Source organism: Alternaria burnsii (assembly GCF_013036055.1).
Source record: "Alternaria burnsii strain CBS107.38 chromosome Unknown 698, whole genome shotgun sequence".
Classification (NCBI taxonomy): Eukaryota; Fungi; Ascomycota; class Dothideomycetes; order Pleosporales; family Pleosporaceae; genus Alternaria; species Alternaria burnsii.
The window spans coordinates 1,091,656-1,104,205 of record NW_024066111.1 but is presented as its reverse complement, the minus strand read 5'-3'; the positions used below and the strand labels follow the sequence as shown (position 1 = coordinate 1,104,205).

At 49.3% G+C, this 12,550-nt stretch overlaps 5 protein-coding genes across 5 annotated transcripts; 3 read left to right on the top strand and 2 right to left on the bottom strand.

Moving 5' to 3' along the window:
* Nucleotides 1-242: 242 nt before the first annotated feature.
* Nucleotides 243-1,356, top strand: GT037_004536 (nad-binding protein; the record flags this gene model as incomplete). The annotated part of the gene is made up of 2 exons (XM_038929583.1): nt 243-415; nt 468-1,356. The coding sequence occupies 2 exons, from the start codon at nt 243-245 to the stop codon at nt 1,354-1,356; spliced, it is 1,062 nt and encodes a 353-aa protein (XP_038787855.1).
* A 969-nt stretch (nt 1,357-2,325) lies between these two features.
* GT037_004535 (sequence-specific dna binding rna polymerase ii transcription factor) lies at nt 2,326-3,951 on the bottom strand (the record flags this gene model as incomplete). The annotated part of the gene is made up of 3 exons (XM_038929582.1): nt 2,326-3,066; nt 3,119-3,256; nt 3,307-3,951. The coding sequence occupies 3 exons, from the start codon at nt 3,949-3,951 to the stop codon at nt 2,326-2,328; spliced, it is 1,524 nt and encodes a 507-aa protein (XP_038787854.1).
* A 2,078-nt stretch (nt 3,952-6,029) lies between these two features.
* GT037_004534 (mfs general substrate transporter) lies at nt 6,030-7,531 on the bottom strand (the record flags this gene model as incomplete). Its single annotated transcript, XM_038929581.1, has 3 exons — nt 6,030-6,545; nt 6,595-6,645; nt 6,695-7,531. Coding segments are annotated over 3 exons (1,404 nt in total), but the record flags the coding sequence as incomplete, so codon positions are not given.
* Nucleotides 7,532-8,786: 1,255 nt separating this feature from the next.
* GT037_004533 (uncharacterized protein) lies at nt 8,787-9,827 on the top strand (the record flags this gene model as incomplete). Its single annotated transcript, XM_038929580.1, has 1 exon — nt 8,787-9,827. One exon carries the CDS (start codon nt 8,787-8,789, stop codon nt 9,825-9,827), a length of 1,041 nt encoding a protein of 346 aa, XP_038787852.1.
* Nucleotides 9,828-10,907: 1,080 nt separating this feature from the next.
* On the top strand, nt 10,908-12,054 carry GT037_004532 (carbohydrate esterase family 5 protein; the record flags this gene model as incomplete). Its single annotated transcript, XM_038929579.1, has 4 exons — nt 10,908-11,297; nt 11,362-11,419; nt 11,470-11,664; nt 11,726-12,054. 4 exons carry the CDS (start codon nt 10,908-10,910, stop codon nt 12,052-12,054), a joined length of 972 nt encoding a protein of 323 aa, XP_038787851.1.
* Nucleotides 12,055-12,550: the final 496 nt, after the last annotated feature.

The following is a 12,550-nucleotide window of genomic DNA, read 5'->3' as shown; positions in this document are numbered from 1 at the left end:
GAACTAGCACGTCCTTACACGTCTCTTACGTCTAGGCCTATGATGTCCAGGATCTACGTGGAAGATTTGGGAGACCCCACCGCAGCTTCGAGACTGTTTAGCTTTGGTTGTACTTAAAGACAGGGTTGACCGCTTCTCGTCCCTGCTATACACACTTCTTCTCCATCACAAGCATCAACAATACATAGATATCACATCTACCAAATTACATAGAGAAGACAAGGATATAAAGAGCTATAGATATGCCAGGCCAACAGACACGCCAATGGGTTCTTGCCAACCCGCCGGTCAACGACCCCGTCATCGAGGGCAAGGACGCGACCTTTGAGCTCAAGACCGTCGACCTCCCAAGCCCAAGCGCTGACCAGGTCCTCATCAAGATACTCTACTTCTCAAATGACCCAGCGCAAAGAGGGTATGCTCAGCAGTAGATATATCTAGAGAAATTGAGCTAAATATCATGGCAGATGGATTCAGAAGGACATGGACCCTGAGCGCCTCTATGTTCCACCAGTAAACGAGGGCGACATCATGCGTTCCTTTGCCATCGCCGAGATCGTCGAATCTAGCACCGATAGCCTGCCCAAGGGTCAACTCGTCATGGGCACCTTCGGCTGGACCGAGTATGCTGTTGTCTCCGCCAAAGAGGTCCGCCCCATTCAAGCCGATGAGAGCGCCGGTATTCGTCCCACACACTTTGTTGGAGCACTTGGCGGAACTGGTCTAACCGCATACTACGGTCTCATCGACATTGCGCGTGCTACCGCCGCCGACACCGTCGTCGTTTCTGGAGCTGCGGGCGCTACTGGATCGATGGTCGTGCAACTCGCCAAGAACGTGCTCGGATGCAAACGCGTCATTGGTATCGCGGGTGGTGAAAAGAAGTGCCGCTGGGTCGAGAGTCTCGGCGCGGATATCTGCGTTGACTACAAGGCTGCTTCTTTTGAAAAGGACTTGATCAAGGCTACAGAAGGATACGTGGAAGTCTACTTCGACAATGTCGGTGGCGATATCTTGTCGCTTATGCTTGGTCGCATGAAGCGCCACGGACGCATTGCTGCTTGTGGTGCTGTTGCAACATACAACTCCATGGGCGACAGTGGTGTGAAGAACTGGTTCGAGATTATCAGCAACCGAATTGAGGTCAAGGGATTCATTGTTATCGACGCTTTGGAGTCTGGCAGGGCTGGACAGATTGTACCAGAGTTGATCAAAGGAGTCAAGGAGGGCAAGATTCAGGTTGGACCTGAGACCGAGACTGTGGTTAAGACCAAGTTTGAGGATGTGCCCAAGACTTGGATGATGCTTTTCCAGGGTGGCAATACTGGAAAGTTGGTTACCGAAATCCAGGGCTAAGTAGATCAATTTTTTCTAAGTAAAACAAAGATTTGGGAATACAATCCCACTGGATTCACTTTTACTTCACTAGAATCCGACATGGTTCAGCGATAGAAAGTTGTCCTAATCTAAGTTTTTGTAAGATTGGACAGTGTATGTCCCCAATGTGAAGCTACATGAACGAGTGACAAGCCATCGAGATAGCATGATATGTAAGTTCAAGTCTCAGGCTCATTTCCCATTCCGACCCATGTTGAATTCAGTACTACCCAACATATAACTGGAGTTCTGTCCACGCTCCCCTGACTACCCGTGTGTTAGTATAACAGTAGCTTCCTCTCCCCATTCGAGACATTTCACGTTCTACAGAAGATCGCACTTCTGCAGGTAGTCATAGTAACGGTCCGTAATCGTGATGTCTAGGCCAGTCATTCATGGTCATACTTTGTACGCTGGAAGTCTATACTATTCACGTATCAAGCGGTGCGTCGTATCCAGCTCATACCTGGAAACTTGAGAACTTGCAGTGATGAATACGTAGTACATGAGCGATGCGTCGATACACCAACATGTCATGCTAATCGTAGTTTGCTTTCCGAAATCCGACTAGAGATTTGAGAACATGTAAGGGAACAGCCCCGAAATGGAGTCTTACGGCTTTCGTAAGTAGAAATCGTGCACGAAGGCCGAGAAGCCTGACGTTTATCGATGACACGATAGCGGGCACGCAGACGCTTCTTATGGAGACTCAATGTAGCTTGACGACGAATCAATGTAGACACATCATCTAGTACTCATTAGCATGGCTTGAGTGTACTCTGCAGTGTGACCACCACGGTAAGCTAGCTACAGATAGCAAAACTTGTTGGAATGACTGGTGCGTAACTTGTGGGAACAGTCACTGGAGAAGAATGAATTGTTTGACGAAGCGGGATGAGAAGTGCAATGTCATTTATATATTTTCTTGCATCACTAAAACGCGGCGCTTCATATAAATCGCGGATTACCCTGCACAGTCTTCTTGACCTCTTCAAATGGCTCCAAAGCTATCGGCGCTTGATACAGCTCTGGTACTCTTGCGCCCATATAGACCTTGCCGCACCACGCTGCTTCAGTTTGAGCTCCCTTCATCTCATAGTACTTCCTCGCAACCATAAGCGGGGTTAACGATCCGAACTTCGCAGTATATCCGGTAACGGGTCGACAATTGTACGGTACGCTCCGACAGATTGAATCTGCATAGCTGCTGAGTTGCCGGTCCCACATGTAAAGTTGCTTTATATCGAGCTGTCGATGCTGACGGAGGAGCTTGAATGTGTTTCCTTGCATGATCAACATGCTCATATTGTAGATCAAGTAGCAGATGCCAGCGCCAAAATAATGGAAGTAGAATATCGGATCGAACACGCGGTCTGCGCAGATATCCAAGAAGCCTTCCATCGATGCTATGTCTACCATGTCGTATCGCGGACCATTTCTTTCGAAAGTCGAGAGCCACTCGAAAGCACGATTTGCGATTTGTTGTGAATCCTCGATAAGAGTATCTATCTCTTCTTGTGGGCACCCTGGCCTAGCAATTTTGTCTGTACGCTCTAGAAGTCGTGGGATGTGTATACAGATATCGTTCAGAGCAACATATGGATCCACTTTGGCCGCTTTGGCTGTCACTGCCAGCCATTCTGGGCTGTCCAACATCGAGGCCTTCCGCATGTGATAGCCGATACTCAACTAGAAGAAATCAGCGGGATTGCACAACATCGAACGAGATTGTTCGTCGTACCGAGTTGTACCGTATGGCATGGAAAATTTGCATGCTCAATCGGCTCTCAAAAGAAGCTGGCCCACGCTGCCTTAACAGATGCAACAGGCCTTGAACATGGTAAAAGAATCCATGGCCTTGTGTGACACCCACAAAAACCTATTTGGGTATTAGAGCTATTCCCAAGATGAAGGCAGGGCAGATCTTACTTCATAGAGCGTGAGCATATACGTTGATAGCAGCGTTTCGTCTTTCAAGGCTGTGACTGGATCTTGGATCGCGCGCATCATCTGGCTCAGCGCTGTGCCGTAAAGTGATCTTGAGCGATGGATGAGCGGATGATTTCTGTTGTTCACTGCTAATTGTGCTGCAGATAATGCATCGATCGCAGCCATCAGTACTGGACTGTTTGCGGGCATAGTAGGTAAGCCAAGCATTAGGGCTGATGGAGGTGGCAGTGCTGGGCCTTCAGCTCTGGGCAAATACAGCGCAATGAAGGTGCCTAGGTGCTGTATTCTGTCGGCGGCAACTGCGCTGACCTGCTTGGGAAGAGGCGCATCAACAGGTTCCGTTTGCAACTCCTCTCGGCGTACGAGAACATTTCCTGGGAGATTTCCAGCGTCTGTTGAGCTTGACGAAGCTTGATTTGCGTATCTGTAGCGGTTCTCATCCTCTTTGATGAGAGCCGGCTTCTCCCCCTGTGCATCAAAATTATGAAGAATGAAGGCTTGCGTCGGCCGGTATCCAGGACATTTTGTTCCGCGCCTCACGCAAGTATTGCATTCTGGTTTGGTCTCGTCGCATCGTACTTTCCTCTTCCTGCACTCAAAGCAACCTGCCGACCTTTTTGGCATGATCAGACCACAAGCGGGGTATCCACCTCATGAATCTCGGAGAGCCACGGAGTGAAGATGCTGCGACCTGATCTCGTTTCTGTTTCCTCAAGTGCAATTGAACTGCTTGGTAGTTTCGTTTTCCGATCTGGTGGCGAGGCGAAGAGAACGACGACCACTCACCAGAGGCGCGGCCGCTAGAGGAAGTAGCCAAGAGCCGTCTCGTATTCAACGGTGTTGCCCAATCAATAGCCACGATGTTGACGCTATAGCGGCTGGCTTCCAAGATTCGCAGCCTTTCCCGCATGTGCTTGCGCTCGCATACTCACGTTCAAGTGGTGAGGGGGAGAGGGGCTTGTGTAACTTGTCCTTTCCAAGATGCTCCCTTGGCTCAGCAGGTATGTCATTCCAGTAAAGTCAAACAGAACAACCTCTCAATCATTTGAAACTTCCATCTCTCAAGTCTCTCTGATACAGACCGAGGTCAAGAACTTTGAGCCAGCAGCTATCACAGAGTGGCAGCCCCTTGTCCATTCGAACCTATTGTGGTGCACGGCTCCGCCGGGCCTGCTCGGAGATGCGGGCGACTCACGCGACGAGCAGGAGCTCGGGGGGCGGGACGTCAACGGGAGAATGGCTCGAGGACCTCTGGCGCATGGCAACATCGGTCTAAGATGAAAGAAAGGGAAAGGAAGCCGAAGGAAGCCGTGGGAAGCCAAGTCGACGGGGGCTTATCATCCGTTCACAAAGGGCCTACCGATTGGGGCAGAATTACCGCACACTTCGACAGCAACAGTGAGGGAGATACAAAATTGAGCTTCGACTGTAAACTTGGGAACAAGGCCACAATATTATACGATCCGCTGTTGCGATACCCGTTGTCGTCCCAAGAGATCCTACGGCACATATGGCGTCCTCATGTGGTAAGGCTTTGCGCATCGTCTCCGCTTATTTATTCTTTAGGAAGCGACTGCGAGCTTCCCGCACCACACATGATGCCCACGCCTGCTGATTCGTATACTATCGCAGAACATTCTCGGCACACGATATGGTAGCGCTGCTTGTGAGCGGCGAGACAGCGACGCACAAGATGATGAAGCCGGTCGCGACTCTGTCTACTTCAAGCAGCTACTGATCAGCGCTACCTGCGCATATGGTGCTGACCTCTTGCGATGAATTTGTCACTATTTTCCATCAATTCCCCTTCGCATACACAACGCACAAGATGCAAAGACAAGTTGAAGCGGATCAACAATGATCGGATTTCAATCAATGTACGAAGTACCATTATTGAAAAGCTGGTATCTGTTTCAGCTGGACAAACTTACCAGGCGCGTCTATCAGAGACTGATAAGAGTCGACACGGCCATTCCAGCCGAACTTCCTCGCTCTGTTAATGCCAAAAGTTCCCGATCATGTGCGTTGAAAAACTCAGTCCTAGAAAGCCAAAGTACCAGTCTCTTAAGCCGCCTTTGCTTTAGGTTGACCATGCTTGTCGCGGATGCGATCCAGATGTTTCTTGCTTATCTGCAGCCCATTCGCCCAAGCTGAGGGTCGAGCTGCGTGTCTCCCGCTGAGGGCGAGGCTTGCGGAAGACTTGTTCCGGCGAGTCAAACATGACTACAAGCCCACAGTTGCCCATTCTACATTTGACACTCATGATTTCGACATATAGCATTTGGATCATAACTGCCTTGAGTCAAAAGGGCATGAGAGCTGCCGGGGTGTGGGTAGGGTTAGTCATTGTAGATTTTGCAGTCATTGAAGAGTTGCTTGCTGAATGCAATATGTCCTTGGAAGTCAGGTTTTCGACTATTGGTTTGATACCAGCGAGTAAATATAGGTAGGAAACATCAGCCCGACTCTAATTTACAAAGTACTAACTGGGCTACTCGGAACATTACGTGAACGCTGATCTGGTCAATGCTGAGACCGAAGTGTCGCATGTACCCGCTGGACCTCAGGCACCAAGATCTGGTCACCACCTATTCCAGGTGTGTTCTATCCAACAGGTCACTTTATCTATATTCGTATATGAGGGCACGAACACCCATGTTTCACTAAAGGTATAGTTGAAGGTGAACCGCAACCATACTTCTCTACACATCATCGAGCTGCTTTGCTTTCTTCTTGTGAATCAGCGCTGCAGTCAAGAAGCACGTGAAGCCCAATACGCCGCACGAACCAGCAAGCACTTGTCCATACAAGTAAGATCCGTTGCCAGCCTCGACCAATGCTCCTCCACCAGGACCTCCAATGAGACATCCGAAACTAGACAGCGCAAAACCCATGCCCATTCTGGTACCGATCTTCTTGTTGTCCAAGGTCAGATCTGCTAGTGTTGCAGGAAACATGGCTTGCAAGGCCGCAGCAAACAAGCCGTAAAGCGCCGCAAAGGCATACATGCCTGCAGTCGAGTTGATCGCAGCCCAGCAATAGAGAAGAAGAGCGGTGACAAAGCTGACGATTAAGCTGATGGTCAATGGCCGGCAGTAGTGATCGGCAATGTACGCAGGCAATAAGCGCCCCGGTATGCCGACGCCGTTCAGCACCAAAAGGAGCGGTATTGATTCTTCCAATGTCATGCTCAAGGTTCTTCTGGCGAAGGCATTGATCTGAAAAAGATCAGTTATGTGACTAGAGATGAAATTGAATCGTACTTACGTAGAAGAAAGCGAACCATAGACCTGCGAAACAAAAGACCGATCCAAGGATCTTAGCGAATTAGCATAGTGTAGGTGAACTTTTGAATCAAATCACATACGAAGAGATCAAACACTGGATCCTTCAGCTCACTCGGTTCGAGCATCTTCACCGAGCTTTTTGGCGGGAGTCGTTTCTTCAGCAGCCGCTCCGCAATCAACAGCATGACCAGCGCCATAAAGCCCAACGTCCTTACCGCCCATCCAAATCCGATGCGATCGATGAGCCTGTTGAGCATTATCGGGATTACCAAACCCCCTGTTCCCGATCCACATAATGTGATACTGATCGCAAAACTTCGCTTCGTCGCATCGAAGTAGGTCGAGATAACGGAGACCATAGGGACAAACATACAGCCATTTGCAAGCCCAATGCAAAACCCCTGCGCAAGTACAAATTGCCAATACTCTTTGCAGATGCTTGTCATAAAGATGCCAACAAGCCACAACCCGATGCCCATGCGTAAGACAAGTTTGAAATGGCCAGTGTCCGATGCGGCGCCCGACCAGAGAGGGACGGATAGTAGCAAGAAGACGGTAAGTGCGCCGATCCATGAGATATTGGAGGGTGTCGAGAGACCGATTGAAGTGTAGTGTGCCTGGAACATGCCAAACGATGTGATGAAGCCCCAGGTAAAGAAGGTGATGATGTGCCCACCTAGCACTTGCGACCATGCGACCCATCCGCCATTGGGAGGCGGCTCGATGGACACAACTCGCGTCACATCAAAAGTCGCAGATACTTCTTGTTTGGTCGGCCTGAAATCCTCCTCTGCTATATGATTGAACTCCTCAGCCGGTGGATCTGGCCCGATAGCTGCCATCTTATCGCAAGCCGAAGATGTTGTTAGGGTGCAAGAAACACGACCCCGGATATTTGCTTCCCCAGATCCATATTTTGCTGAGTCACAACCTGTACGAGCTTGCAAGTCTACGAGTTTGCCGAAGTTAGCAGGCTCATTTTCCCGAAATTATGAGGTAATTGAAAGGAACTGGTGGCGGAAGAAGACCGCGGCGGTTATTGCCGACGGTTTATTGCCGACGGGCCGAGCAAGTACGTCGGATGCGACACGCTCTGTCATTTCAACGCGCTTGAAGCGATTCAGGTAGAAAAGACACACGAACCACATAGTCAAGAATGCCCTATCTGATTTAGCATTTGCAGTCTTACTCCAGGAACACATGGTGAGCAAGACCCAGCACCCTGCCCACGCGTGCCTCGGCGGTCTACCCCTAGGGAGCAAAAAACTGATGCATAGGTAATGATCTGTACGCTCTACACCCTAGCAAAAACAAAAACATACAACAGCGGGGATTCGCTAGTGGTCACCCACCTAACTACTAATCCGCCGGTACACTGCTTGTATATGGCTGAGCGGACGGGAAGCCTAATTTTCAGTGTCCTATGGTCGTATGTGAAGGAATCCGTTGTTTTTGAATATTATATCCACAACACAGTTTTGCTCAAGCCGCTCGGGATGCGTACCCAATCATGACATGGCAAGCCCTTACCCACGCGCTATGTCAAGAGATATTTACGTCTTCCTGTCAGCTACTGATAGTCCATATCAAACAAACCATCAAGTCATAGGGTTATGTGGTTGCCCGGATCTGTGAAGCGCAAACATCATTCCCTCATCCTTGAAGCACCATCCATATCAAGTCGCGTAAAATTTCTATCACTCCATCACTTTACAACTATCCAGAGACTCTATATATGGTTATAGCACACTATGTACTAATATTCACATTTTGTATTAAGTTTGAACAGTAGTCTATATTGTATATCTTCCAAGGGCCTTTCCGCATTATGACGGGGAGACATCGCGATAGAGATAGATCTTTGGTTGAGTCTTCGCCAGAGTTGACCACTCGCCCGTCTTGTGCGTCAAGTGCAAGCTCATTCTGACTCCCGTATGAACACTAAGTACCGAATACGTAGTCTACGAATACATATGGTCCTATCAAATGGCACGAACACGCGGATTCATCCCCTATGATGTATCATGGTACTCCTCTAGGTCGCCAAACTTGGCGTACCAAAGTGAAGAGCTGGCGCTCACTCAATTTGCCGGGAAGCTTTATCTTTCTGTTAATCTCCCGAGCACACAAAATATTGTCACCACATTCGACACCTTCTGCCGTACAAGAACAATGTCGACAAACAATCCATGGAGGGACAGTCCATGGCGCAACCCCGCGATTGTTTTTGAGGACCTGCCAGAGTCGCTCATCCTTGAAGACCTAAAACGATCGTGGCACTTTCAAAGAGAGGCACACTTCCGCTGGATGCAAAAGGTGATTTGGACTACGATTGACTGCTATCGCGTTGTCCTCCGTGACGTCGAAGGCATAGTAGGTGACATAGCAAAGGAGATGTGCAATAAGCCTACAGCTTTCTATTGGCTTCAGTCTGCGCAGAAGGGTGCACCTGATGCGCCCGAGAAGTCTAATATGGCTGGTATGATCTTTGCAGCTATATACGAAGAATGGCATCGAAGCTCTGTTGGGTCAAACATCGAGTTTGGCCATTTCTTCGCAGCACCCGTTCGAATCACAGCTACCGGCCCATCGAGCCTACCACAGATTTTGGAGGCACATTCGTCGCTTTGTGCTCAAGCACAGCACATCTCTTCGAGTACGGATAACTATTCGGTGCATCCTCTTCTTCCTGCCGTCATCCTTGTATGCGACCGACGTGACTATAGGGTTGAACGACGAGACGGTTGCTTCAGTCTTCGCAAAGTGGCGAGGACGCAGACTATCCTGGTCATTCTTACCGGAACAAGTCAAATCAACACCGATGTTCACGTTACCCTGGATCGTCTCGAACAATTCGCTTTGCCCATCGAAAGAGCCGATGCCGCTGGCCTTAATGTCCTGCGAGTGCCCTTGGATATTGCTGTCAGTTTTGTCGTTGAGTTGGAGGGTAGGATCGACGAGCAAAGGAAATCCGACATTCAAACCTTAGACACGAGTCTCTGTTGTCACGCTACACCTGTCGGGTACAATCGTGACATCACGCATAATCCAGACATATGGGCTGAGACGATGCAAGCAGAGGCAATGAAAATTGGGTTCAAAAAGTTGGAGGATACGAAACATGCTGCCGTACGCGTCTATGCACACCTTTGCGGACAAGATTCAGATTGCGAGCTAGAACACATACCCTTCAGCCATGGGTGGGAACCCTGACGTGAATCTTAGTACACAGCGTGCTGTAACGATCTATGGGGTGTCCGGATAAGTCTAGGAAAGACTTTTCGGATAACTCCAAAAGATTAGATCAAAGCGACCTCTGCCTACCTAAGATTCTTAGCACCAGAGATAGACATAGAATTTGTATAGTAAAACTACTTCTTTCTTATAGCTCTACGACTTTATAATACAAAGTAAACTAAAAGAACATTCTTTAGAAAGAAAGAACACGTAGGTAAATTTTACTAGCAAAATTCTTAGGTTTATATCCCTTTTACTCTTCCATCTTAAGAGATAACAGCTGACTCTCTATTACAAATTGAAAGATCTCAGTAAACTACGCAGTTTTGTGATGGAAAGTTAGCTGCTTTCTCTCAAACTAGAAGAGCCAGGATAGGAAGTGTTAAAACAGTGTTTGGGGTTGTTCGAAAAAGTCCTTCTATGAACAACGCGAGATGTTGTCGTGTGCTGTTTTGAAATGAGTATTCTCAAGCCAAGACGCGACCCAGTCACGAAAACTTGTCGATGACAGAGCAAAGGAATTTCTATGAGGAGATGTATGCTGTCGTACTGCCGAGTGTCAAGATCCAAGCTCATCGGTGGGCCTGGCGGAGGTGGCACCAAGCAAAGATATCAGAATACCCGGTGGCACCTTCCCGAGGTCGTGCCGCTACACCCACATGTGGCTAAACTACCGTTGGTACTAACTCGAAGGAATCGAATTCCTTCCTAACTTCTTCTTCCAGTAGTCCTCTGGTATCATCCTGGCTCAAGGATGCAAGCAACCGCAGCAATTACTCGGACACTTATGCAGGGCAAAGGGGATGGAACCACGCCTCCCTTGCTTTAGCACGTCCAACAGTGTGGAGTAAACCATTTCGATACTCTGGAGAACGATCAAATTTAACGGGCTCGTATACTGGATGTATTAAAGTAGTCGGCCCTTGCTTCAACATGTTACCCCAGGTACACCTCAACGAACCCTTACGCTCTTTTTGAAGTATCAAGTCCGCCTGTGGTCTCCACTTCCACACTCCTTGATCTCTATACATCATTGTATATACCTAATACTTAATCATGTCGTTCAATATCCGCAATGCCCTGACTCTGGGTGCCTTCTCTGCACTCGCAGCAGCCCAGACTGTACCCCCGAAGCTTGACGCAACTTGCGCTGATGTAGTCATCTTCATGGCTCGCGGCAACGACGCACCATACCATGACGGTCGCACATTCCCCTTTGTCGAAGCTACTTGCGGCAAGTTGACTGCCCAGGGCAAAAGCTGCGACTACATCGACATCCAGTTTGACGTTACTCTGGGTGGTGACTACTGCAACCAAGTTGCTGAAGGCGCTCGCAATGGTATCTCTCAGATTACGGCCTTCCATGAGAAATGCCCTTGCTCGCACATCGTGGTCAATGGCTACTCAGAGGGAGCGCACGTCGTCGGTGACGTGCTTGGTGGACCGGTAAGCTTCTTATCACTTGGGTCAATCGCATGGAGATACATACTGACTCGATGTTTCTATATAGGGTGGTTGTACTTTTGTCTCTACCGGTCTGGATAACAACTCCGCTGCTGGTAAAGCGGGTAAGCAGATTCTTCGATGGTGTAGCTTTACCCATGCTGACATACACAAGTCGCGGCAGCTCTTCTCTGGGGAGACGTGATGCATACCGCCAACCAGCCCTACAACGTGCTCGACGGTGCCGACAAGCAAGCCAACGGACGCAAACCAGAGGATCTCGCACACCTCAACCGCTACGCACCGGTGCTCCGCTCTTACTGCGCTGCTGGTGACCCAGTCTGCGCCGGTGGTAATATTGTGGCCGACCGTAAGTGTTCTTGTACGAACTGCATGTGAGACATACACTAATTTCGTACACCGACGTTTAGACCTAAATTACTTCGAGCTCTACACAGACGACGCTTCTTCCTGGGTCGTTTCCAAGATTGACAATGTCGCGCCTCTGCCGTCGTGTGCCGTGTCCAGCTCGTCCGTTGTCTCTTCGGCTACTAGCGCTGTCGTCACCCAGTCCTCCGCTGTTGCTCCTACCCTATCTTCCATGGTCACAGTCACCGCTACACCCACCATGGTTGAGTCTTCTGCGACCGAGACGCCTTGCTCGACTTCGCCTGCAATGGTATCCCCGTTTCCCTCGCCCGTCCCATACAACCCAGGCTCATGCGTCCTGGAAGTCCATGTAGAATATGCATACGCTTAAAGTAAGGGAATGGATAGCGAGAGAGAGGATGGAAGGATCCTGGGTGTCGAAACAATGTATGAGAAGCGCATCTTGCAGGAGCAGCAGTATTGTGACAATGTACGATGCGCGTCATTCACGCGACGAGCTAGCTCTTACTTACCTCCGGTTCATTTATATCACTATGAAGTCTCCACCGTGCGCAAGACCTGGGCGTTTGCCGAGGATAGCTCACTTTTAGCATCTGGAAGTAGGCCACTATTCTTGATCCTGCGCTTGACGTGGAAGCGTGCCATGCGGTGCGGCTGAGGAAAGAACGAGCAAGCCTTGTTGGTGGATGACGCTGGAATACGTCCGCGAAACCAAGACAAACTGTCAGCAATGACGAAAATAGTTAACAACGATGATGATTGAGGAAGCTGGCGAGTGGTCGCAGCTGGCGTTGAGGAGAAGATAGCTCCGAACCAAAATCTTGGCATTCCCGCGGACTTCGCTGTACGTCATTCCTCACTGGATA